Source organism: Heterocephalus glaber, unplaced genomic scaffold (assembly GCF_053883595.1).
Source record: "Heterocephalus glaber isolate CG9 unplaced genomic scaffold, H.glaber_assembly_v1.0 deba00001509, whole genome shotgun sequence".
NCBI classification, from domain to species: Eukaryota; Metazoa; Chordata; class Mammalia; order Rodentia; family Bathyergidae; genus Heterocephalus; species Heterocephalus glaber.
In genome coordinates, this window is record NW_028258325.1 from 1,991,460 (window position 1) to 2,016,534 (window position 25,075).

The 25,075-nt window shown below is 44.5% G+C and overlaps 1 protein-coding gene and 1 long non-coding RNA gene across 5 annotated transcripts in view; one reads left to right on the forward strand and one right to left on the reverse strand.

Annotated features, from left to right (window-relative positions):
- Positions 1-2,187: 2,187 nt before the first annotated feature.
- Positions 2,188-3,049, reverse strand: LOC106009595 (uncharacterized). Its single transcript, XR_001183647.3, has 2 exons — positions 2,904-3,049; positions 2,188-2,403 (listed from the first exon to the last, which is right to left on the reverse strand). It is a non-coding gene; the product is annotated as an uncharacterized LOC106009595 (long non-coding RNA).
- Positions 3,050-3,280: 231 nt separating this feature from the next.
- Htt (huntingtin) overlaps positions 3,281-25,075 on the forward strand; it is a 126,513-nt gene continuing 104,718 nt past the window's right edge. For all 4 annotated transcript variants that reach the window (XM_021260365.2, XM_004847368.4, XM_021260368.2 and 1 more), the window contains exons 1-2: positions 3,281-3,618; positions 18,932-19,015. In XM_021260365.2, the coding sequence (XP_021116024.2) occupies positions 3,455-3,618; positions 18,932-19,015 (248 nt within the window). In that variant the 5' untranslated portion in view covers positions 3,281-3,454. The remainder of the gene's footprint in view (positions 3,619-18,931; positions 19,016-25,075) is intronic.

A 25,075-nucleotide genomic window follows, 5' to 3' on the forward strand; every position in this document is an offset into this window, starting at 1 on the left:
CCTCATAAATATCAGTTTTTTTATGTATCAGTTCAAAAAATTCAAAAAATGTGTCTGACAGTCCCTTTCTGGAAGACTGGCTTGTTATCTGCTCTCCCCGCTCTTCCTGTTGCAGGACTGGGGATTGAACCCAGGGTCTTTGCACTGAGCTATATCCCCAGCCCTTTAAAAATTCTGAGACGGGGCAGGGGATTTAGCTCAGTGGTTTTGCCGCCTGCCCTGCAAGCGCAAGGACCCAAGTTTGATCCCCCGTACCCCCCCCCCCAAAATTCGGAGACAGGGTCTTGCTAGACTAAGTTGCCCAGCACATTAGTCAGCTTTCCTATTGCTGGACACAGTACTCGACACTTACAACTTAACAGAGTCGAGGTTAATTTGATTCATGGTTTCAGGGGATTCAGTCCATGGTCTGCTGGCTCCAAGGCAGGAATATCATGGTAGAAGGGCTTTAACTACTGATCTTCCTGTGTTAGCCTCCCAGAGTGCTATAAAGTTTCTTATCAGATTTCCCGTCAGGATTATAGTAAATTCTAGGCAGAGGACTTTCTTCCAGCAATGGCTGAGGCAACCATGATCTGTTGTGGCTATACAAGGCTTCAGTGGGCCATACCCTCCCTAGACTGGTTAGAATTTGGTTGTGGAGCATGTAACAGGATAATCCAAAAGTACAGTGGCTTAGACAAAGCAGAAGTACATTTCTCTGTCACAAATGAAGGAAGTCCAGAGATGGGTGGGCTAGACTAGAATGACAGCTCCACCCAGTCATCTGGGCCCTTGCTCTTTCCAGCCCCATCATCCCAGAACGTGACTTTTACACTCGGGACCCAAAATGGCTGCTCAAGTACCAACCAACACTTCCTCATTCCAAGTGGCAAGAAGAAGGTGGATGTAATCCCTCCTTTAAAGTAGACTTTCTACTACTTCTGCTTGCATCTCATTGGTCAGAATGTATTTAATCACACGATCACAATTTGCTTAAATGTTGATTAACAATAACAGGCAACACATGAAAAGGACACAACACAGAGACATTATTGGGAACAGACATTTCAACAGTACCCCAACAGTGTCTACTGGTGCACACGGATTTGAGAGCGTTAGTTCAAACATGGAGTTAAATGTCCAGTTGGCAAAGAAGCAAGGCTGATCGGCAGCACGGCAGCACATGTAAAATTGTTGTCTTATTGGTGAGGACCGGTGGCATTCTTACATCAGAGACCGTCGTGGTTGATCTTAACAAAGTTCCTGGAGTCCAAAAGTGATATCATGGCAGGAGCAGAAGGCTGTACATTAAGCAGAGTTATACCCAAAGGAAGAGATGATCAGCAGGCACACCCTCAGGAGCGCCTTGACTTGAACACACAGCAGTCACGGTGTTGTCAGGCCCACTGCTACCATTTCAGTGGCCCTCCACTTATCAGCAGGGTGTCTTGTACAGCAGTAATCCACAGGGAGAGCCAACGCCTTTGGCTGGCCAGGTGGCAATGAACCAGGCGGTGGGCCATGGTTGCCCTGCTCTGGCTGCCGAGTTGCATCCTCTCAGTCTGTGCCATAGTCTGCGGGCTGACAGCTGTGGTGGCCACAGTGGTGGCAGCAGTTCTGGCTGGGACCTGAGTGTGGCGTGACAGTGCTGGCTGGGCCTGGGCTGGGGGTGGCAAGGCAGGGGAAGGGGCGGCTCTTCAAGGGTTGGGTCTCAACGGACCGGACTGGAGCTGGCCCAGTCTCCTGGGTTAAGTCGCTGCTGTGGCGTCCCTTTGCCTCCTCTCCTGTACAAGCTGGTTCTTTTTCTCTCTCCAGCTGTATGCTCCCAAAGCCTCTGTGAGCTGTGGCGGTTTACCATTATGAATCTATTTTAATTCTCACACAGTCCTGTCCTAATATCCATTTTTTAGCAAGCTGTGAGTACAGCAAATTTTCTCAACCCAGAATATCATACCAGCTAACATCAGATTTCTTTCTTTTTTTTTTGGTACCAGAGATCGAACTATGAACCTTGTATTTTCGAGACAGGCGCCGGAACCACTGAGCTAAATCCCCAGCTCAACATCAGATTTCTTAAAAAGTGGCATTCTGCCTTGGGGGAATCCTGTTTGTGATGCCAATTTGTAACAGCAAGGAGCCACATACAGGTTGTGGCCACAGAAATATGAGATTTGGATCTGCACGAACAGAAGAGCCACACAATGATTTAAAAAAGTTGAAAGTAAGTTTATTATAAAGTACAGCAGATACGAGCATCGTCAAACGATGTATTACCACACAAGGAGGCAGGCGCCTTTCATCAGCATCAAAGATGTAAGACGTTGCCTGAGCCGGAGCCTTTGGCAGGCGGGAGAAAACGCCACAGCACGCTCTGTCCCTTAGGTACTGTGTTCAGACAAAAGTGACTCGGTGCCGACAGACCTGCGTGGTGGAGGACAGGGTCAGCTTGGTGTGTTCACAGTTAAGTCTATGCACCCTCTCTCAGGAGAGGCCTCCCTGCAGAAGGGCGCGCAGGCCAAGGTCACTCAGCACACACACATTTCACTTGTAACCCTTTCTCCGACAAGATGCCAGAGCTGCCCAAGGTGCCCCATCCTGTGCCCCTCTGCCTGCTCATTGACCTCCCCATTAGGAGGAGGGGAGTCTGGAGACCAGGGCCGCCGAAGGCCGAGGCAGCGATGCTCTCCCCCGAAGGCCCAGGCCAGGGGTCCTCCCTTTGTGGATGTGGAGGCCTCTGCTGTTGAAGCTGCAGTCACCCAGCCCCTCCGTGGGGGGTAGCCACTGCCCACCGGTGCCCGCCCGGGACCTTCCCCGCTCTACAGGTGCAGAAGCAGACCCTGCGGGTGCCAGGCCCGCTGCTCACACCAGGCTGCAGCCCCGAAGGGCCAGGCAGATTCTCGTGTCCTCTCAGAATCACAGACCTCCTCAGCACGCGCCCCAAGGGCTGTCGAGATGAGACCCCGCTCAGTGCGCAAGTCCCGGTGGCAGCCCGGCTCCGCTTCCAGAAGAGTCGCCCCTTCCCCGCCCCTTCCCCGCCCGGTCCGCGCCTTTGCGTCATCGCCCCGCCCCCGCGTCTCCACCGCCTCTCCCCGCCCCTTCCTCGTCTCGCCCCGCCCCTCTCCCATCTAACCCCGCGCCTTCGCTAGGGTGGGGCTTGCGGTCTCCGCGGGGCAGTGGCTCTAAGAGGGGAACGTGCGGGGGCGGGAGCGGGCCGGCGCCACGCCGGGTCATTGGAGGAGGCCGCCACCTCGGCTGTCAGTCTCGCTGGCCTGGCCCCGCCTCCAGCGGCGCCCTGTCGCGGGACGTAGGGGGCCGCGGGGGCTGCCGGGACGGGCCCAAGATGGCCGGCGTCCTAGGTTCCGCTTCTGCTCGCGGCCCCGCGCCCCATTCATTGCTCCTCTGCTGAGCGGCGTCGCGTGGCGTGAGCCGGCCCTAGGCCTCCGGGGGTTGCCCCTCCGGGCGTTGCCCCGCCATGGCGACCTTAGAAAAGCTGATGAAGGCCTTTGAGTCCCTCAAGTCCTTCCAGCAGCAGCAGGCGCCGCCGCCGCAGCCCCCTCAGCCGCCGCCTCAGGCGCCGCCGCCCCCGCCTCCGCCGCCGCCTGGCCCGTCAGGGCCCGAGGAGCCGCTGCCCCGACCGTGAGTCCCCGGCGGCCGCGCTCCCCATTCCCAGCCTGTGGGTCACTTGCCCTCCCTGCCCCCGTCCCGCCCTGCCGGCCCCTCACCTGGTCTCTGCTCCTCCGCTAGGCCGTCTCGGGTCGCCGAGCCCCGGGTGTCGCGCCCTCCCCGCGTGCACAGAGTTGGGAGCGAACTTGTCTGTATATCCGCTAGCGGCTGGGGCGGGGTGCGCGGTCCTGTGGTGCGGCGAACTTGGGGGTTCGAGAGCCAAGGGAAGGGGCGCGGGGCACCCTGGGAGCGGCCACCGGGTGCTGGGGTGCGATGACATCATGCCTAGGACGCCGTGAGCCGCAGAGGGAGCGAGCGCGCGCGGCGGAGGTGCCTCCTCGGAGGGGCACCTTCGCAGCCGGCGACACGCGGCGCTTGCTGCACGCCTCGGCTCCCGTTTAGTTCCTAATCGCAGGGTAGTAGCAGGGTTTTAAGCATCTTTTGAGAGACCCGTTTATTCAGGCTGGGTTGGAGCGTGGTCCTTGGTGGAGATGTGGTTGCCAAGGATTGGTGAGCTGTTTAGATGGTGATTGCTAGTATGGTTGACTTAAACGTTAGGAAGAGTTGACTGATGAAGTTTATTGCCTGCTTTCTGTTGGAAATAAAAAGGACCAATTGGGGAGGGGGTAGTTGACTGGTGGAGTGAATGAATGAGGTGTGCGTGTCACCAACGTTGCCGTGGGGCTTGGCATAACCTGGGGCATCAGCCGACTCCGTGGGCATCTCAGGTGTCCACATAAACTCCAGTAAAAGAGTTTCTGTTTGGGTCACAGCTGACATCCTGTCACTCTTTGGAAGCCAGGGGTCTCTGCTGCTTGTGCTTGGGGAGCTTTTGAAACAGAAAACTAGACCTTGTGGACTAACATCGAACAGAACCCCAGGACTTGCCTTGGAAGTCTTTGTGTGCTGAGTGTTCAGCCAGTGCCCTGCTGTCAAATGTTTTTCTCATTTCTGTGCACTTTATTTCTGATCTGTGTTTGTACAAGGTGCCAGTTAATAAGGAGCGTTTTCAGGAAGCAGCTCCTTAAATCTCGCTTTGTTAAGACCCATCCAGTCTTAGTAATTCAAATTCTTTATGTTTCTTATAGGGTTCTTGCCGTACCCTGAGAATTTAATAAGAAACTGAGGATTTGGGGGGTAATGCTGGCTTATCTAATAGAATAAATCTAAAAAACTTTTCTCTTAAAAAGCAAAAAACCTGTTTGCATACTTAGAATTTTTGGAAAGCACTTTGACATATCTCTGCACAACTAATCATTCTGACTCTTACTGGAGTGCCTCTGTAGGTAGTACATAGGAGATGTGGAAGTTTACACATTGCCTATATCTTGTTTAAACTCGTAAGTGGGGCTGTTGGTGGGAAGGAATATCTTACTGCTGTAGGCTGCTTCAAACACAAGTTTACTCTTATTTTTGCATAAGTAATACATCGACATGATGTGATTCCTAAATTAGGTAAATGTAACAATGGAAATGGCTCCTACTCACAGCTTCCTCCTGAGTACCTTACTGTCCTCAGGAGCAAGTGCTGCTGTACTCCCTCATGCTAAAAGATCCTCATGGATCTTTCCACACAAAATCTGTGCATATATTAAGATAGGTTTTAAATTATTTAAAAACAAAAGTAGGGCCGGGGATTTAGCTCAGTGGTTTCACTGCCTGCTGCGCAAGTGCAAGGACCCGAGTTCAATCCCTGGTACCAAAAAAATAAAATAAAATAAAAACAAAAGTAGTTTAATAACTTTTAAAGTTCTTAGCATGCTTTGAAATCAGTTACATTAGGCTTAATTTTATTTTAAGTAAAATGCATATATATCATATTTCTATGTACTTTGCTGTTGAAAAAGCAGGTATTCATTAATCTGAAGTAATAAGCTTACTGTTCATAAGATCAGATCTTGCATATCTGTTCACATGCTTCAGCTGAAAGGTCCTCTTCCCAAAGCAAACTGGTCACATCAGTTCAGAAAGTATCTGTTCAGTTTCTGTGGCTCTTGTTCTCTTGTATGGAACTAGTGTCACAGCAAGCATGGACTTCCACTGAAGGGTCTGCCTGCTCTCTGTTCAGTGTGTAGGATTTCTGGGTGGGGCTGACTACAAGTGTCAGCAAGCCCGGTGTGTTTTTAGGAGCCTAAAAGTCATTATGAGGCCACTGACATTTGCCTTTGACACTTTCTTGTTCTTCACATTCCCGCCTAGATTTTCCCCGGCTGTAGTTGTTCATTCATCAGTAAATATTTACTGACCATCTCCTGTGTGCTGGGCACTGTTCTACATGCAGGGCTTAGTGAACAAACTGTGCCTTCATGAAGCTTTCATTCTAGGGAGGGGCACAGACAGTAAGCAAGATAGATAAGTAAAGTGTATAGTACATTAATAATAAATGAAAAGGAACAGCAAAGCAGGGGAGGGGACTAGGAAATGTCAGGGCTACTAATAGTGTTGATGTTTTAGAGAGGTTGTTCAGGGAGTGGCCACTGAGATGATGGCTTTGAGGAAAGACATGAAGAGAGGCAGGGTTGTAGCATGAGTGTGGATGGAGGAAGAGTTCTGTACACCCCGTAGGGAAGCCTGTCTAAAGCCTGTCTGTTGGAGGAATAGCAAGGAGGTTATTTTTGCTGTTAGTTGAGTGAAGGGGAAATAAAAAAGAAGGTGAGGTCAGCGAGGTAGAGGGAGTACCATACCAGATCATTCTTTGTAGGTAGAATAAGCTTGGGCCTTTTTTGTTTGTTTTTTTTTGAGTGAGAAGTCATTGGAGGGTTAGATTAGAGGAGTGGCCTGGTCTGAATTCCATTTTAAAATGAACTTTGGCTGACAATGGAGTAGAGGGGAGCACAGGTGGAGCAGGAAGTTGGCTGGAAAAAAGGATGATGCATGTTATTAGGATGTGGGCAGTGGGCAAGGTGGGAAGTGACTGGATTTTGGAGGTGGAACCAACAGGACTTGATCTCTGCTAAGCATAATGTAATGCAGCCATAGTTGGTGTTCCGTCAGTTACAATTGCTTTCAGCTGCAAATAACAGAAACCCTGCTGCAGGAGCTTAACCAGGTCACAGGTAATAGTTTATTGTTAGACAAAAATAAGTCTGTTTGAAAGAGTTCAGCGATAAAATCACGGACCCAAGCTCTTGCTCTTGCTCTTTCTTTCTTTTCTTTCATTCACCGGGATTGAACTCGGGAGCTTGTGCTTTTGAGGCAGGTGGTGGAACCACTGAGCTAAATCCCTGGCCCTCAAGCTCCAGCTCTTATACTTGGGTTGCAAGCTCTTGTCCTCATTCCTTTTCTTATCTTCTTCTTTTTTAAGTTATTTGTATTTTTCTTATTGATTTGTATCTATTCTTTATGATTTCTGGATACTAGGCCCTTATCAGGCATTTGATTTGTAAAACTTTTCTCCCTTTCTGTGGCTTGTGTTTTACTTTCTTGAAAGTGTCCTTTGAAGCACAAAGTTTTAAATTTTGAAAAGGCCAGCTTCTCGGTTTTGTCTGGGTGCTGTGCATTCCATGTCTTACCTGGGAAACCACTGCCTAATCTAAAGTCACAGGTTTACTCCTACGTTTTCTTCTAAAAATTGCAGAGATTAAGCTCTTGTAATTAGGTCTGCTCCATTTTGAGTTAATTTTTGTACATGGTAAGGTTTTGTACATGGTTTTCATTCTCATGTGTATTATCCCATAGTCCCTATTCATTTGTGTTGGGACCCTTGTTGAAAGTTAATTGCCCATGAACATATAGTATAGATTTATTTCTGGACTTCCCATTTGATTCCATTGATCTATGTCTATCTTGTGCCAGTACTGTACAGTCTTGATTACTGAAGTTTGTATCACAGTTTCAGTTTGTGAAAGGAGAGTCGTCCAACTTTCTTTTTAAAGATTGTTTTAGCTGTTCTGGGTCCCTTGCATTTCCACGTGAATTGTAGGATCCGTTTGTTAGTTTCGACAAAGAAGCCAGCTGGGATTCTGATTGGGATTGCATTGAATCTGTAGGTCAGTTTGAGCATTGTCATTTTAACAACGTGAAGTTTTCCATCCTGGGAACATTGGTCGTCTTTTTATGTAAATAGTCACATAATAACTATTTCAGGCCTTGTGGACAATGTCTTGGTCACAGCCTTTCAGCTCTACCATTGTACTTTGAAAGCAGCTATAATGATATGTAAGTGAATGTGCCAATAAATTTTTATTAATAATGATAAAATTTGAATTTCATTTGACAGTCACATCATGAAACATTATTCTTCATTTTTTTTGGACAACTACTTAAAACTGTAAAAACATTTCTTATGGACCGGTTAAAAACAGGCAGGCTAGCCGGGTATTTAGCTCAGTGGTTCCGCCACTTGCCTTGCAAGCGCAAGATCCCGAGTTCGATCCCCGGTTCCAAAAAAAAACAAAACAGGCAGGCTGTAGTTTGCACACCCCTAAATTAAAATGTCATATTTACTCCTATGTTTTCTTCTAAAAATTTTAGTCTTGAGGCCAGGGATTTAGCTTAGTGGCTCTGTGCCTGCCTCCCAAGTGCAAGGTCCTGAGTTTGATACCTGGGATTGAAAAACAAAACAAAACAAAAAATAAATAAACACACAAAAATTTTAGTTACTTCTCACCATGCCCATCATGCCAGGACTGCTTTGGGGGAAGTGCTTCTTTTTTGGTTGCTTTGTATTACGAGTTTAAAAACTTGTAAAAGTTATACATCATAAAAACATCTCCAGGTACCACAGAAGAGGAAGACAGCCTTTCTTCTACTCTGACCTCCTAGGCTCGCTTCCTAAGATAGCAGTTATTTTTGTGTCTTCTTCCCAGACAAGCACTCAAGTGTGGCCTTTTCTTCCATGAGGGAGTCACACTACTGTATTTGTATTTTCACTTAACAATGTTATAGACATCATTCCTTAGCAGAACATACAATTCTTATTAATTGCTACATAATATTAGAATGTTTGGAAAGATGACTTGTGGAGATGTACGGCAAAGGCCTGACTCCTCCAGCCCCTCCAAGTGAGCCAACTGCTTTGTAAACTACCTTGAGTTCACCCTCAATCTATTCAGTCTTATTCAGACTACAAGAAGGAAAAAGAAAATACTTTGAAAGGTACTGCTTGGTGTTGTGCTGGTTGGGGTTTGGGATCCTCTATTCACTGTATTCTCAGGGCGAGCAGTTTGATGTGTCCTGGCGCTTTTAATGCACCCAGTGTTTCTGTGCAGCCTTAGACTGCCAAATCAGCCTGCGTTGTAGCAAGTTCTGCAAGTGATCTCTATGCAGTGCTCAGGCCTTACCTTTGTTGTTGCTAAGAATGCTATTCACGTTTGGGAGGGAAGAGTGTGGTACCTACATCTGTTCTGGTGTAGCTCAGACCTTATATTGAATTTGTCCTCAGGCCATGGAGCACTTGTGTAGCTGGGAAGTAGCTTGTAATTGCAGCAGGTGAGCTGAGGTGGGCATTTAGAGAGCTCCCAGCTGTGGTGATAGGGAACTGAGTGGGATCTGAACTAGGTGGCTTGGAAGGATCTCTGTCACCCAGGAACTGTTCTGGGCTAGCTGTGAGCAAGACTGGTGCTGAGAAACACTTGGAGCAAAACGGCAGAATGACAGAAGTGCTGCACAGTTTTCTCGAGGGTGTTAAAGAGAGCTGCAGTGGGAAGGTGGCACTCGCCTGAGGGAGAGACAAGTCACATGGCTCTGTGGAGGAAGAGAGGTCCAGGTAGAGGGACAGAAGGTAGGAATGCTTCCTGTCTGCCAGGGCTATGGAGGGGCCAGTGGCTGGAGCAAAATGAAAGGCAGAAGTAGGAGACAAGGTTAGAAAGGGAAGCTAGAGATGAAGTTGACCATGTAGGGTCTTCTGCACCAGTAAAGATTGTGTGGAAAAACAAGTGATTTATGTTTTTTGTTTTGTTTTTTTGTACTGGGGATCGAACTCAGGACCTTGTGCTTGCAAGGCAGGTGGCGGCACCACTGAGCTAAATCCCCAGCATGATTTATGTTTTTAAAGGATCACTTTGACAACAGCACATGCTTGTGATGATGCATAGAGCTGGATCACGTCATTAATCTCTGCGGGTGAATATAAAATGGTACAGCCACTTGGGGAAACAGGGGCAGTAGCTTAGAAAACCAAATGTGTAATTACTCTACACTCAGCAGTTGCTCTCCTGGATGTTAATCCTGGAGAAATGAAGATTTAGGGTCACATAAAAACCTCTACACAAATATTCAAAGTAGCTTTAGTCATAATTTCTAAAAACTGGAATCAGCTTAGATGCCTTTCAACAGGGGAAGAGTTAAGCTACTCAGCAATAAAAGGAAATTCCAACTACTGATACCTGCAGGCGCTTGGATGAATCTAAAGGAAATTATGCTGTTGAAAAGGGGCAGCCCCAAAAGCTCCCACACTGCATAATTTGATTTATGTAATTAATCAATTCATGTATTTATTTGCAGTCCTAGGTATCAAACCCAGGGCCTCGCATATGCTAGCCAAGTGTTCTACCACTGAGCTACATCCATCCCCAGCCCCTATTTATATAATATTTTTTAAATGACACAGTTTTAGGAATGCAGAATAGATTGGTGTTTGCCACAGTTTAGGGCCAGGGTAGTGGCATTGGGTTGTGGAAAGGAGAGGGGAGGAAGAGAGTGTGATTATTATATAAAAGGATGGAGTCCTTGTGGTGGAAATGCTCACCTTTTCACAGGTTTTTAGCATATTCCCAAGGTTGTTCACTGTGGTCAACTCCAGAACATTTCGTCACCCCACAGAGAAACCCCTTGCCTGTTCTCCCTCTCTCAAGCCCTGGAGCTAGCAGTCTGTTTCTGTCTGTGAATCTGCCCCTTCTGGACATTGCATGTGGACGCAGTTGTCCAGCATTGGGCTGTCTTGACTGACCTTTTTTTCACTTACTATGATAGATTTTTTTGGTTATATTTTTAATTTTTAATTGGCAGGTAGTAATTGTACATGTTTATGGACAGATTGGTTTTTGAATTGCATCTTCTAGTAACTGTTCTTATATCCAGCTAACTCACTAGCAGGAAAGATGTTATTTTAGTGGCCCCTTTTCTATGCTAAAGAGTATGGAGTGGGAAAATCCTATGCCTGGTTCCCTAATCAAACAGCACTTATATTTTAAAATAAAACTTTGGTAGGTATATTTGCATACTTGTTGTCTTCCCTTCATTTTTACAGCTCTGGATTTGATTTTCAGCTCTGTTGAACAAACCTTTCTCTGAGCCCTAGTCTTTTCATACATAAAATGGGGATAATAGCTCTGCAGCATATAGCCTGAGGTTCTTGGGAGGACTGATCAGATGACATGTCACTTTCTGTCCCTGACATGTCTGACTCCTACCACTAGAGCTTGCTGAATCCAAAGTATCTAGCCCCTACTACATTCTCGGGATGTAGTCATTGAATGAATCCTTGGTATAACTTGTGTTTTGTTATGCATAAAGCACTTTTTATACTTCCCACTTTTGTTTTCCAGGATATTTTCTCTACAATTTTTTACTTACTGGTTTCATGCTTTAGAAACTTGTTTTCCCTTATTATAAAATGTACATGCAGAGTGGTTGTCTTAGTCATTTTCTCCTTGCTGAGACAAAATACCCAACATCTAAAGTTAAAGGAGGAAGGATTTATTGTAGCTCACAGTTTGTAGAGGTTTCAGTCCATAATCACCTGGCTCCAAGGCTAGCACATGGCAGAGGGGCCACACAAAGGAGAAATAGTTCATGGGAGGCAGAAGGCAGCCAAGTACCAGAGCAGCAGCAACAGCACCCTTTCTGTCCCTCATAGTCTACCCAGGCTACACTCTCTCAAGGCACCATGAATCAATCCCAGTATTACATCCTTAATCCCAGCATCACACACTTGAGATTCAGCCACCTCCAGAAAGTTCCACCTACGACTGCATATGGTTTGGGGGGACATCTAGATATAAGCCGTATCATTCCTCCCCTGTTCCCCAAAAGACTCATGTGCATCTCTTTATACAAAAGACACTTAGTCCGTCTTTAAGAGTTGCCAGAGTCATAACAGCTTGAGCATTGTCGAAAAGTCAAAGTCCAAAGTCTCTGAGATTTAATGCAGACTCTTAGCTGCAAGCCCCTGTACAAATGAAAAGAAAGTCAAACACTTCCAACATACAGTGGGACAAGATAAACGTTACTATTCCAAAAGGTACAAATAGAGGGATAGAAAAGAATGAGACCAAAACAAGTCCAAAATCTAGCAGGGCAAACATTAAGTCCTGTAGTTCCGTGTCCAGCATCCAAAGCAATATGTGGCAAGATGTGAACTTCAAAGTGCTTGGGTGGCTCCACCCCTATGGCACTGCACATGGTTGTAGCTTCCATAGCTTTTCTCTTGGGCTGGCTTTGCTCACTCCTTGCAGCTTTCCTCAGATGATCCACGTTTCTGCCTTCTCCAACCTTGTGGACCCTCCATTGCGCCTTTGGCTCCACACTCAGAGATTCACAAACTGCCCTCTCAGGGGTACCCTGCCTGGCCTCCCAGATCTTCTGAAATCTGTGTGGAAGCCTTCCTGACCCAACAACTCTTGCATCCTGCAAGCACCCAAAACCAGTACCACGTGGATGACGCCAAGATCTGCTGCCAGCTGGAGCAGTAGTCAGCTTCCTCCTCTCTTGGGTGTCAGGGTTGAGTGCTGGATTACTGAGCACTTGTGTGAATTATGGGATAATTATTTTCCTAATTTCCAGTTGCCTGCTTAGACTGTTAAGTTTCGATTATTCCATACTGCTATGAACATATCTGTTTCCACTCTGGCTTGTCTCACAAAATGGTGTTTTTTAGAAACAGTTCCTAGTGTTGATCATTTTTCTGTTATGGTTAGTGTTTTGTGTATATTTTGTTTGATTAATTTTTCATTTGCCTGAGGTCATGAATGTGACCTCTGGTGGCTCATGTGTGACTGCCCCATTGGGTGGCACAGGACAGTCCCACCATGTGGCACAAGCCGCCTGAGTACCACTGGTAGTTCAAGCTGGCGGGAACGTGGTAACAAATGAGTCATGTGTAAATGTGAGTACTGCGTTTGTCCACTACTGCCTTCCAAAACCAGTCCCTGGTTTTTTTTGTTTTGTTTTGTTTGTTTTTTTGGTACCAGGGATCGACCTCAGGACCTTGTGCTTGGGAGGCAGGTGGCAGCACCACTGAGCTAAATCCCCAGCAAGCAGTCCTTGTTTTTAAGTGAACTCACTTTAAGTGGACTTCTTGGTATAATTAGTTTTCATAAGGAGGAGGACCTCTTTTACTAAGATGCTCTCATTGTACATAATTAGCATGCTTCAGTCTGTCTTTGGATTTTAAGAAATTTTAATACAGCATGGAAGATTTTTCACTGTATTCCATAGATGGCTTTTGTCTCTACTCCATGGAAGATGGTGTCACATTCAGAAGACAGAGGATGTGGCTGCTTAAAAGACTGAATTTATTCTTTGTATTTTGCAGTATTGGGGATTGAAACCAGGGCCTTGCACATGCTAGGCAAATGTTCTACCTCTAAGGTATATCCCTAAGTGGTTTTTTTTTTTATTTTTGGTACTGGGGATCAACCTAGGTGGGTTTTTTTTAATTAAAAAAAATTTTTTTTTTTTGGTACCGGGGATCACTCGGGACCTTGTGCTTCCAAGGCAGGTGGCAGAACACTGAGCTAAATCCCCGGCCCCTTTTAAAAATTTTTTTAAATTTAATTTAATTTTGGTACTGGGAATTGAATTGAGAGCCTTGTGCCTGCCAGGCAAGTGCTGTTTTTTTTTTTTTTTTTTTTTTTTTTTTCCTTTTGAGACAGTCCTCCTTGTGATCCTCCTGCCTCAGCCTCCTCAGTAGCTGGGATCACAGGCATCTGCCACTGCCCCTGGGACAAGACTGTGAATTTTGATGAGAGTACTAAATCGTTGTTGTATATGTTGTATGTTCTTTGATAACTTAACCAATGGCATGCCTTGCAGTTAAGAAGAGGCTGGCTTGTTCTCATTTCCAGGGTGAAGTTAAAAAGACCATAGAGATTGAAGAGCCAGGACTATTCTTAGCTCTGTCGATCCAGTTCCTGCTCAGAGCATGATGCTTCCTTTTTTCACTTCAATTTTCATACATACTTTTCACGTGGAACAAGTCAGTGCGACTTACCAGTTCATCAGTCTAAATCTCATGAGGGAATGAAATGGTTGCGGTTTTCTTAAACTTTGAGTTTGTTTTGAGACAGGGCCTTGCTGTGTAGCCCAGCCTGTCCTCGGGCTCACAGTGTACCCCAGGCTGTCCTCCAACTTGCAGTGATCCTCCTGTCTCAGCCTCCCGAGTGCTGGGGTTACAGGTGTGTAGCATGCCCAGCTTTAAACTGGTATTTTGGAAAGTTTAAGTTTAATAAAAATTGTGGAGTTGTTATAAGGTATCATGTATTAGATTATATATATGTTTATCCACGTGGTGTATTTAAGAAAAATGGAGCAAAATAAGTGCTTTGGTAGCAAGTAGGTGGTTTGCTTCTATGCTTCTCAGACAAAATAACTACTGTATGTAATTATTCTTTGAATCATAAGACTCACAACCACTGGAGATTATCTGCCTACAGAATTTTATGATTAAATGACTATTGAGTGTGGGAAGGATTCAAATTTAAGTATAGTAATACCTTGGTTTAGAAATGCTTCTGTTTGCAAACGATTTGGTTCGCAAACAAAAGCATTTGGCAAAATTTTCCTTCCCCAAACTCCACATCAGGTGACAAACATAACCACTGACCCCCTCACCCCCTTCCCCACACAAACACAAATGCAGCCATTTTCCCCCAAATCACAAAACAATTAAGTTCTTTAACCAAGCTACCACGTATATTATGTGTAAATATATTTATTTATTTATTATTATTTTTTCCTCAAAAGGGTTTGGATTGCTGGAAAATGATTCAGGATAGAGTAAGAAGAGAACCTTGAAAAATGTGTGATTTTTTTAGCTGATTGTGATAGAAGGTCTGCTCCTTCTCTCTTTTCTTTGTGATACCGGAGATTGAACTCAGGGTGAATGCTAGGTGAAAGCTTTACCTCTGAATTATACCTCCAGTTCTTTTTTGTTGTTTTTTTTGGTACCGGGGATCGAACTTGGGACCTTGCGCTTGTGAGGCAGGTGCTGGAACTACTGAGCTAAATCCCTGGCCCTAAACCTCCAGTTCTTTCTGATTTTATTTTGAGGCAAGATTTCACTAAATTGTGCAGGCTGGTCTGAAACTTCCAATCCCTCAGCTTCAGCCTCTGAGTAGCTGGGATTATAGATGGGCGACCCTGGGTGGTCTCCTCTTTTTTATAGCAGAGTCTCGGTAGGGAGTAAGACTGAGAGAGCTGAGCATTATGATGTGTGCCTGTGGCTCCAGCACTGTGGTAAGCTGAGGCATGAGGATCACAAATTTGAGCTCAGCCTGGGCAACTTAGTGACTTGCCAGCCCTTGTCTAAAAAAAAAAAAAAAGGAATGGAGATGGACTCAGTGAGAAGGCTCTGGGCTCCATCCCCAGCACAAAGAAACAAACAAGGACTACTTGTCTTGCAGAGGGAGGGGTTCCCCCAGTCTGCAGCATTTGTGTTCAAGGACATTTGGGATGGCTTCAGTCTTGTCTTTTTCCTTTCCCTCCCTCCCTGCCCCTTCTTTCCTTCCCTCCCTCCCTCTCTCCTTTTATGTAATCCAGGCAGTCTTTGAACTCTGTGTTTTAGCTTAGGCTGAGGTCAAACTTGTGATATTCCTGCCTCAGCCTCCTGGCTGCTGGGATAACAGATTGCACCACCACTCCTGACCGCAGTGTTTTCTTTTGTGAAGCTTTACAGCTTCTGGTTTTTTATCTTTCAGTTTTAAAAACTCAGTTTTATTTATTTTTGTTTTTATTTGTTTGTTTGTCTTTTGAGGCATGGTCTCACAGTATAGTCCAGGCTGGCCTTGAACTCACTGTGTAGCTCAGGCTGGCCTCGAACTTGCAGCAGCCCTCCTGCCTCAGCCTCCCCAGTTGGGGGATCACAGGTGTGCCCACCATGCCCGGCAGAACTCAGTTTTAAATGAAGAACTTCCATCATTTACCTTCAGAAGACTGGCTTCATTCCGTGAGTCAGTTCAAGAACTTTGGGTCAGTTGTGGGGTGCATTAGCTTTTCCACACCTTGTGGGCGCTATAATTGTGGAACCTGTGGAGTGGGGACTATGACGTCCTGGCCAGGAGGTGTCAGAGGGAGAGCTTACCCAAAGGGCTGTTGGGGAGTGAGACAGGCTTCACTGGGTTTGCTTAGGAAGGAGCTGACCAGAAGGACAGAACACCTTGTCATTTTGTTAAGAGAGTGAAGTTCTGTTTTTAATAGTCAGATAAGTCAGTCTAATGAAATAAACCCAAGGGGGGCAGGCTTCAAGAGTGAGGCCCATATTGGTTAATGCTGGGTTTATCTGACCTTGTGAAGGGAGACATCATATTTGTAAACTCCTGTTTGTATGAACTGTAGGAAGGTGGCCCAGCCTGTTCTTCCTCAGGCCTGCAGATAGTGTGAAACTGTCTGCTCTCTCTCTCTCAGCTCCCTGAGCTGTAGTCACATTGGAGTCTTATGGTGGAGTCATTTTTAGCCACAGAGATAACTGGCACTTTGACAAGGTGGTCAGTGCACGCCTGGAAAACTCCAGAGGGACTCGGGGAACCACTTCCTTTGGAGGCCTCCTTCCCCAGCCATTAGCTCGGCACTCTTTCTTGAAGACAGACGAGGCCTGTTGCTCAGGCAGCCACAACACATCCATCATAGTGGCCCACCACAAACAAGACACTTGTTCCCATGTTGAATCTGCTGCGCCCCTTCAGTGGTAGTCGGAAAGGTCAGATTTGGAGAGCTGAGGGACTTGCTGGGAACCACACCTTGTGGGCCTGAAGACAGAGGCTCCAGTCTGCAGGTTCTGAGGGGATCCTGACTTTCCCGAAAGCCTCGAATCATGAGTATTTCTATTGTAGCCGTTGTTACATGGTAAGGTCCACCGAGTTGTTTGTCAGCCTTCCTTTCATCACCACCTCTGAGGAGTCCCTTTAGATACCATGTGATGCACGTGTGAGTTCAAGTCATTCAGGGCTATGACAGATTTTCGCTTTGGAGATCAGGGCAGTAGGCAGGTGTGGTTAGTTTGCAGCCTAGAATGCTCAGCAGGGCCAGTGATCTCTAGTTCTCCCCGTGGCTGTCTTAAATGTGGCAAAACCTAAGCTGGGATAACCGAGGCTTTAATACAGTAGTTTAGAGAAGAGAGCATTTTTCTTCTCATAGGATCTTAAGAATAGGTATAATTTACATAAAGTAAGACATGCTCATTTTAGGGTGCAGCTCTGTGAGTGTGGGCCAGTGCCTAACACCCTGTAACTACTGCTGTAATCAGGATTTAGAGCAGCAGTTTCCCATACCTCTCTGGTAGTTCCCTGGCCCTGGAAATGACTGACCTCTTTTCTGTTCTGGTAGAGGTGTTCCAGAATGTTCTAGATGGAATCACCCAGTGTGGCCTTTGAGCCTAGCTTATTTCCCCAAACACCGTGTGCTGAGGTTTGTCCTGTGCCCCATCTGTGCCTTGCCTCTTGGTGGCCAAGGAGTTTTCATTGTCTGGCTGCATTTTGTTTAGCTTTCCCCAGCTGGAGGATGTTTGGCTTGTTTACGGCATGGCACCTTCAAAGTGAGTGCCTCATGAGGATGGGACGTCCTCGGGACCTGGGCTTCTTAGGGCCACTTAGGGACCCAAGATCCTTCCGTCCTATTGCCCTGCAGTCTTCTTGTCAAAATCAAAAGCTGGGAGCGAGGCGTATTTGTTCTGCGAGGGGGGAGATAAAAGAGGAACTTCCCAGGGCAGCAAGGCAGGAATTCCACGTGCCACTCCTGTGCCCATTTCATCTGTGGGCTTGGTCACGTCTGCAGCTAGCTGCAAGGAGGCAAGGGAACTTCCAACTGGGTCATGCGTCTAAGAAGGGGAGATAGAGTCTGTGTGTCAGTAAAGGCCCCTCTTAGCAAAGAGCTGAGTGGCCAACATCCCTGGTGAGAGGACTGCTGGTTCCTTACTGGCGGGAACATTCAGGCCCTGTCCTTTCTCTGCTGGGAGCCCTTTTCTGCTCTTCTTGGCCCCTGACCTTACCCTTGGGGAGATCTTTCTTAGCTGTTTTCCTCCCTGGCCACCTCTGAAGTGGCTATCGGGTATACCTGCCGTGGAATTGTACAATTTTAGTGGCCAGTGCCTTTCCATGTGCTTTCAGGAGCCTGGAATTATATCTAGAATTAAATAGGCACAGGTGTTTGTAAGTTAGTTTTTAAGTTTCTTTAGAGTTAGAATTCCCTCTAAAGCAGGGCCAGGGATTTAGCTCAGTGGTGCCACCGCCTGCAAGGTCCTGAGTTCAATCCCCAGTACCAAAAAATAAAAAATAAAAAAAAGAATTCCCCCCAAAGCTCAGTGACCTTCTGGTTTCATTGTTTCTAGTAGTACCCTGATTTGGATCAGCTTGTACCATACTTCAGTCCTTTACCTGACTTTGAAGACTTTTGAAGCCATGGGTTTAAGCGGGAAGGAAGTGCTTTAGTCTGATTTCTTGGCCAGGCTGTTTATCTCCTTTTGCTCTGAGAAGTCTCAGTAAGAAGCTTATTTCTGGCTGTTTGGGGATATAGAAATGGTTAGCTTCCTGCATACGCCTCACCGAGGACTGTATGGTGTGCTGACTGTAGTAAGCTGACAGTGTGATTTTGTGAAACAGAGGCAGCTTGTTATATAGAACGGATACCATATTGTTGGTCTCATTGAGTTTGGTGTCTCCCATCCATTGTAAGCCATGCCATCATCTCTGTACTGCTGAGAAAGGCAAAGGCTGATAATTAAACTATGACGTGCCATTGGTTGTAAGATGTATTCCAGTTTCAGTAATATTAACATGGGAAAAATGTGAATGGAACTTGAATTGGTAAGGTACACATTAGATTTAAAGCCAGGAGTTCCCTGCTGGCCCTGCTCCATTCTGTTTATGTGATCTTGGATGAGTCGTTGTCGCACAGGAATGCTTTTGTGACATGGCCTGATTTTTCTGTGGATGACTGTCATTAGGCAGAACCTGGTGAAGCTCCTCTCTGCCTCCCTGTCGTGACCCTCCCCCAACCCAGCTTGGAGTGTAACGGTCCATTTGTAGTGGTCAAGAAGTACCGAATGGACGAATGAAAGAATGAAGTGTAGAAATAATGAAGTGGAGAGCTCAACACATGTTCACTTTTTTCCTCCTTTTATTTTTATTTGTAGAAAGAAGGAACTCTCAGCCACCAAGAAAGACCGTGTGAATCATTGTCTGACAATATGTGAAAACATAGTGGCGCAGTCTCTCAGGTAATCAAACTTTGAATTTCTGCAGGAAATAAAAACTGTATTTTTGATCTGAATGGGTTAGAATGTTCTTTGTGCCCCCAGTTGTCTTTAAGAAATCTGTTTAAAATAGAGATCCTGGCTGAGGATTTAGCTCAGTGGTTTTGGCACCTGCTGCGCAAGCACAAGGACCTGAGTTCGATCCCTGGTACCAAAAAAATTAAATAAATAAAATAGAGATCCTTTCCCCATGTTTCTGGCTATGTCCATACAATCGTAAGTAATGTTTCTGTTTTGTAATCTTATATATAATAATTATAGCCATTGTGATCATTGAACAACATGTTTATATTTAATTAGCACTCTTTTTTTTTGTATTAAATTCTTTTATTGGTACATTGTAGGTATACAATACAATTACATTTCTCATTGGGAATTGTACCTTTACATAATGCATCTTGGTTCTTATTTTTTCCCCATGCCTAGCCCTCCCTTCATGCCCTCCACCCTTCCCTATTTACAAAGACTTTATTTCCATTTTTTCCATTTCTCATCATTTTTCCTTTCCCTTTTTTCCTTTCCCCTGCCCCTCCCACTACCCCTACCCCTTTGGACCTTTTCTTCCTATTTTACATTATTGATTATTCATTCTAATCATTGGTACATTTTAGGTATAAAATATAATGACATTCATCATTGGAAATTTGCACCTTTACCTAGTCTCTCTTGGTTCTTATTTTTCACCCTTGCCCAGCCCTCCCTTCAACCCCTCCATTCCTCCTTATTTACAAAGATTTTGTTCCTATTTTTCCATTTTCTCATATTAATCCCATTCCCTTCTATCCTTTCCCTTAGCCCTCCCACTTCCTTCCCCTTTGCCCCTTTTCTTCCTATTTCACATGACCTATTATACATTTAGTCCTTATTTACACTTTCAGTTTCTCACACCAGAGAAACTATTTGGTATTTACACGTGTGTGTCCTATTTATTTCACTTAAGAGTATTGCCTCAATGTGCATCCACTTAGCTATAAATGTCTCTACTTTCTCATTTTTTATGGCTGAGTAGTACTCCATTTTATTAAAAAACCACATTTTCTTTATCCATTCTCCAGTTGATGGGCATTTGGGCTGTTTCCAAGTTTTAGCTATTACAAACTGTGCTACTATGAACATGGGTGCACATATATCACTGTGGTATGATTCTTTTAATTCTTTGGGGAAGATCCCCAGCAGGGGAATAGCTGGGTCAAATGGGACTTCCAGTCCTAGTTCTTTGAGGTATCTCCATACTGATTTCCACAGTGCTTGCACCAGTCTATACTCCCACCAGCAGTGGAGCAGGGTTCCTCTTTCCCCACAGCCCCACCAGCATTTGTTATTGGTTGATTTCATGATAGCAGCCATTCTTTCTGGAGTGAAGTGGAATCTCAGTGTTGTTTTCATTTGCATCTCTTGAATGACCAGTGACGTTGAACATTTTTTCGTGTATTTATTTGCTATTTCTACTTCTTTGTCTGAGAAATGTCTGTTCATTTCAGATGCCCATTTTTGGATTGGGTCTTTAAATTTGGGAGATCTGATCTTTTTAAGTTCTTTATAGATTCGAGATAGTAGACCTTTGTCTGAGGAAGAGCAGGTGAAGATTTTTTTCCCACATTGTGGGTTGTCTCTTCACACTGCTGGTGGTTTCTCTTGCTGTGCAGAAGCCTTTTAATAAGAAGAGATCCCACTTGTTGATTGTTTGTGCTAGTTCACGGGCAGCTGAGGTTTTGTTCATAAAATCTTTTCCTACATCAATGTCTTCAAGGGTTTTACCTAACCTCTGCTCCAACTGGTTCAGAGTTTCTATTTTAATATTTAGATCTTTAATCCATTTTGATTTTAGTTTAGTGCATGGTGAGAGATATAGGTCTAGTTTTAATCTTTGGCAAATTGAAGCCCAATTTTTCCAGCACCATTTATTAAAGAGGCTATCTTTCCTCCAGTGAGGGTGTTTGGCTCCTTTGTCGAAGATGAGATGGCTGAGTGTGTCTGGAGTTGTTTCTGCATCTTCTAATCTGTTCCACTGGTCCTCAAGCCTGTTTCTTTGCCAGTACCATGCTGTTTTTATCACAGTAGCTTTGTAGTAAAGTTGCAGGTTGGGGATTGTGATACCCCTTGCCATGTCTCTGTTACCTAGAATTGCTTTTGCTATTCTGGGTCTCTTCTTATTCCAAATGAATTTTTGGATTGTTTTCTCGAGGTCTATGAAGTATGCTGCTGGGATCTCAATTGGAATTGCATTAAATCTATATAGCAGTTTTGGAAGTATGGCCATTTTCACTATATTAATCCTTCCTACCCAGGAGCAGGGGATGTCTGTCCATTTTCTGATATCATTTTCAATCTCTCTTTTCAGAGTGCCATAGTTTTCAGAGAAGAGGTCTTTGATTTCTTTTGTTAGGATGATTCCTAGGTATTTCAGTTTTTTGGATGCTATTGTGAAAGGAATTATTTGTCCTATTTCTCTCTCAGTGAGTCTGTCATTCATGTAGAGGAAAGCTATTGATTTTTGTGTGTTGACCTTGTAACCAGCTACTTGACTGAATTTGGTTATTAAGTCTAGAAGACTTTTGGTGGAGTTCTTGGGGTCTTCTGTGTAGAGTATCATGTCATCTGCAGATAATGACAATTTGACTTCTTCGTTACTTATCTTTATTCCTTTTATTTCTTTCTCTTATCTAATTGCCGTGGCTAATGTTTCCAGAACTATATTGAACAAGAGTGGTGATAGTGGACATCCTTGTCTTGTTCCTGATTTTAGTGTGAAGGATTTCAGTTTTTGACCATTTAGTATGACATTGGCTGTTGGTTTTTCATAGATGGCTTCTATCAGTTCGAGGTAGAGACCATCTATTCCAATTTTTTGTAGGGTTTTTATCATAAATGCATGTAGGATTTTGTCAAATGCTTTTTCTGTGTCTGTGGAGATAATCATATGGTTTTTGTCCTTGGCTCTATTGATATAGTGTATTACATTGATTGATTTTCATATATTGAACCATCCCTGCATCCCTGGGATGAATCCCACTTGATAAGAGTGTATGATCTTCTTGATGATCTTCTGCATTCTGTTTGCCATTATCTTATTAAGGATTTTTGCATCTGTGTTCATTAGTGAGATTGGCCTATAGTTCTCTTTTTCGGTTGGGTCTTTCTCTGCTTTGGGGATCAAGGTGATGCTTGCTTCCAGGAATGAATTTGGGAGTATTGCTTCCCTTTCAATTTCATTGAAGAGTTTGAACAGTAGTGGCAGCAGTTCCTCTCTAAATGTCTTGTAGAATTCAGCAGTGAAGCCATCAGGGCCCGGGCTTTTCTTAGTTGATAAGTTTTTACTTACATTTTCAATTTCATTGGTTGATATTGGGTTGTTCAGAATTTTTAGGTCTTCTTCGTTCAACTTTGGTAATTCATATGTATCTAGGAATCTGTCCATTTCTTCTGTGTTGTCCATCTTATTGGCATATAGGTTCTGGAAGTAGGTATTGATGATCCTCTGGATTTCTGCTGGGTCTGTTGTAGTTTCACCCTTTTCATTCCTAATTGCATGGATTTGGGCCTTTTCTTTCCTTTTTCTGACAAGGTTGGCTAAACGTTTGTCAATTTTGTTGATTCTTTCAAAGAACCAACTCTTGGCTTCATCGATTTTTTGTATTCTCTTAATCTCCATTGCATTGATTTCTCCTCTGATCTTTATAATTTCCTCCCTTGTATGAGCTTTGGGGTTGTCCTGCTCTTCTCTTTCTAGAAGCTTGAGGTTCAGCATCAGGTTGTTTAATTGGGCTTGTTCAGTTTTCCTAATATGAGTATTCACTGCTATGAATTTCCCTCTTAAGACTGCTTTCATTGTGTCCCATAGATTCCGATATATTGTATTGTCATTTAATTGAAGGAACTGTCTGATTTCTTCTTTAATTTCCTCTGTGAGCCATTGGTTATTCAGAAGTGTGTTGTTCAATTTCCACATGTTTATGAAATTTTTTGAGTTTCTTTTGCTATGGATCTCCAATTTCATCGCACTATGGTCTGATAATATACAGGGGATAACTTCAATTCCTTTGCACTTACTTAAACATGTTCTGTGTGTAAGTATGTGGTCTCTTTTGGAGAATGACCCATGTGCAGCTGAGAAGAATGTGTATTCTGATTTTGTAGGGTGGAAGACTCTCTAAACATCTGTTAAGTTCATTTGTTCAAGAGTTCGATTGAGTTCTAGTATTTCATTACTTGTTTTCAGTCTAGTTGATCTATCTATTGGTGACAGTGGGGTGTTGAGGTCCCCCACTACAATTGTATTAGTGCATGTATGGCTTTTCATGTCCGTTAGTATTTGTTTTATATAGTTGAGTGCACTAGTGTTTGGTGCATAGATATCTATGATTGTCATCTCTTCCTCTTGGATTCTTCCCTTTACAAGGATGTAGTGTCCTTCTTTGTCTCTCTTAATCAGTGTTGGTTTGAAATCTACTTGATCTGCCAAGGGGATAGCTACTCCTGCTTTTTTTCGGGTTCCTGTCTCATGGAGTATTGTTTTGCACCCTTTAACTTTCAGTCTATGAGTTTCCTTTTGAATTAAGTGTGTTTCTTGTATGCAGCATATTGTTGGATTCTGCTTCTTGACCCATTCTGCCAGTCTGTTTCTTTTGATTGGTGAATTGAGACCATTAACGTTGATGGTTATAACTGAAACGTATTGACTTGTCATTGCCATGACTTTTTCTTTTTTTTGGGTTCTCCCCCTTTACCTTTAATTTCTTGTCGTGCCAGATGGGTTCATTCTGCTTTGCTTCCTGGGGTTGTGATCCTCAACATCTGTTCCTAGGCTATTGTGTAAAATTCTTTGGAGTGCTGGTTTGGTATTCACGAAGTTCCTAAGGTGCTCTTTGTAATGAAAGTATCTTATTTCTCCATCAATTTTGAAAGATAGTTTTGCAGGGTCCATCAATCTGGGTTGGAGGCTGTTTTCTTTTAGGGCTTGGAATATGTCACTCCAAGCTCTTCTTGCTTTGATGGTTTGTGTTGAGAAGTCTGCTGTGATTCTGATGGGCTTTCCTTTGTATGTGATTTGTTTCTTTTCTCTGACTGCTTGGAGAACTTTGTTCTTCTGTTGTGTTTCTGGAATCTTAACAATTATATGCCTATGTGTAGATTTTTTTTGATCAAGGCTATTTGGAGTCCTATATGCCTCACTTATCTGTAGGTCAAGGTCTTTTCCCCTGCTTGGGAAATTTTCTGCCATTATTTCTGTGAAGAGATTTTTTATGTCATCTGCACTCTCTCCTGTTTCTTCATTGAGCCCAGTCAGTCTTATGTTATTCTTCTTTGCATCATCTAGCGGCTGCTGGATTGATTTCTCATGTTCCCTTATAATTTTGAAGCAATTTTTCTTTTCCTGGTCACTAATTGCAATCTTATCTTGTATATCTGAAATTCTGTCCTCACACTGGCTCATTCTGCTGTGTAGACTTTCAATGGAGTTTTTCATGTCCTGGAAATCTATTTGCATCTGTTTTATGGATTCCATTTGTTTCTTATGTTGGGATTCCATCATGTTCCTGAGCTCCTCTCTAGATTTATTAATCATGTCTTGCACTAGGGGCACAATTTCTCCTGTTATCTGAGAAATTATTTCTGATTTCATTTTTTCCAGATCCCCTTTTGTTGCCAGTTCAGTGGGTCCAGGTGGTTGAGTATCAGAATGTTCCATTTCATTTCCCTTTGGGGTTGCTGTAGGTGATCTGGAAGTCTGTGAGACTTATTTATGTGTTTTCTCATTTCGACGGGGGCAGGGGGCTGTTAGTGCCTGCATGGATTACCTCCTTTGAGCTGGGTGAGGTGGGCCAGGGGCCGGGAGCAGCGGTAGGGATGGTGACCCAAAAGCCCTTTCCTGTGGACTGGGAGCAGCGGGAGGGATGGTGACTGGGAAGCCCCTTCCTCTGGGCCAGCAGCAGTGGGAGGGATGATGGCCTGGAAGCCCCTTCCTCTGGGCCAGGAGCAGCGGGACAGACGGTGGCCCAAAAGCCCTTTCCTCTGGGCTGGGAG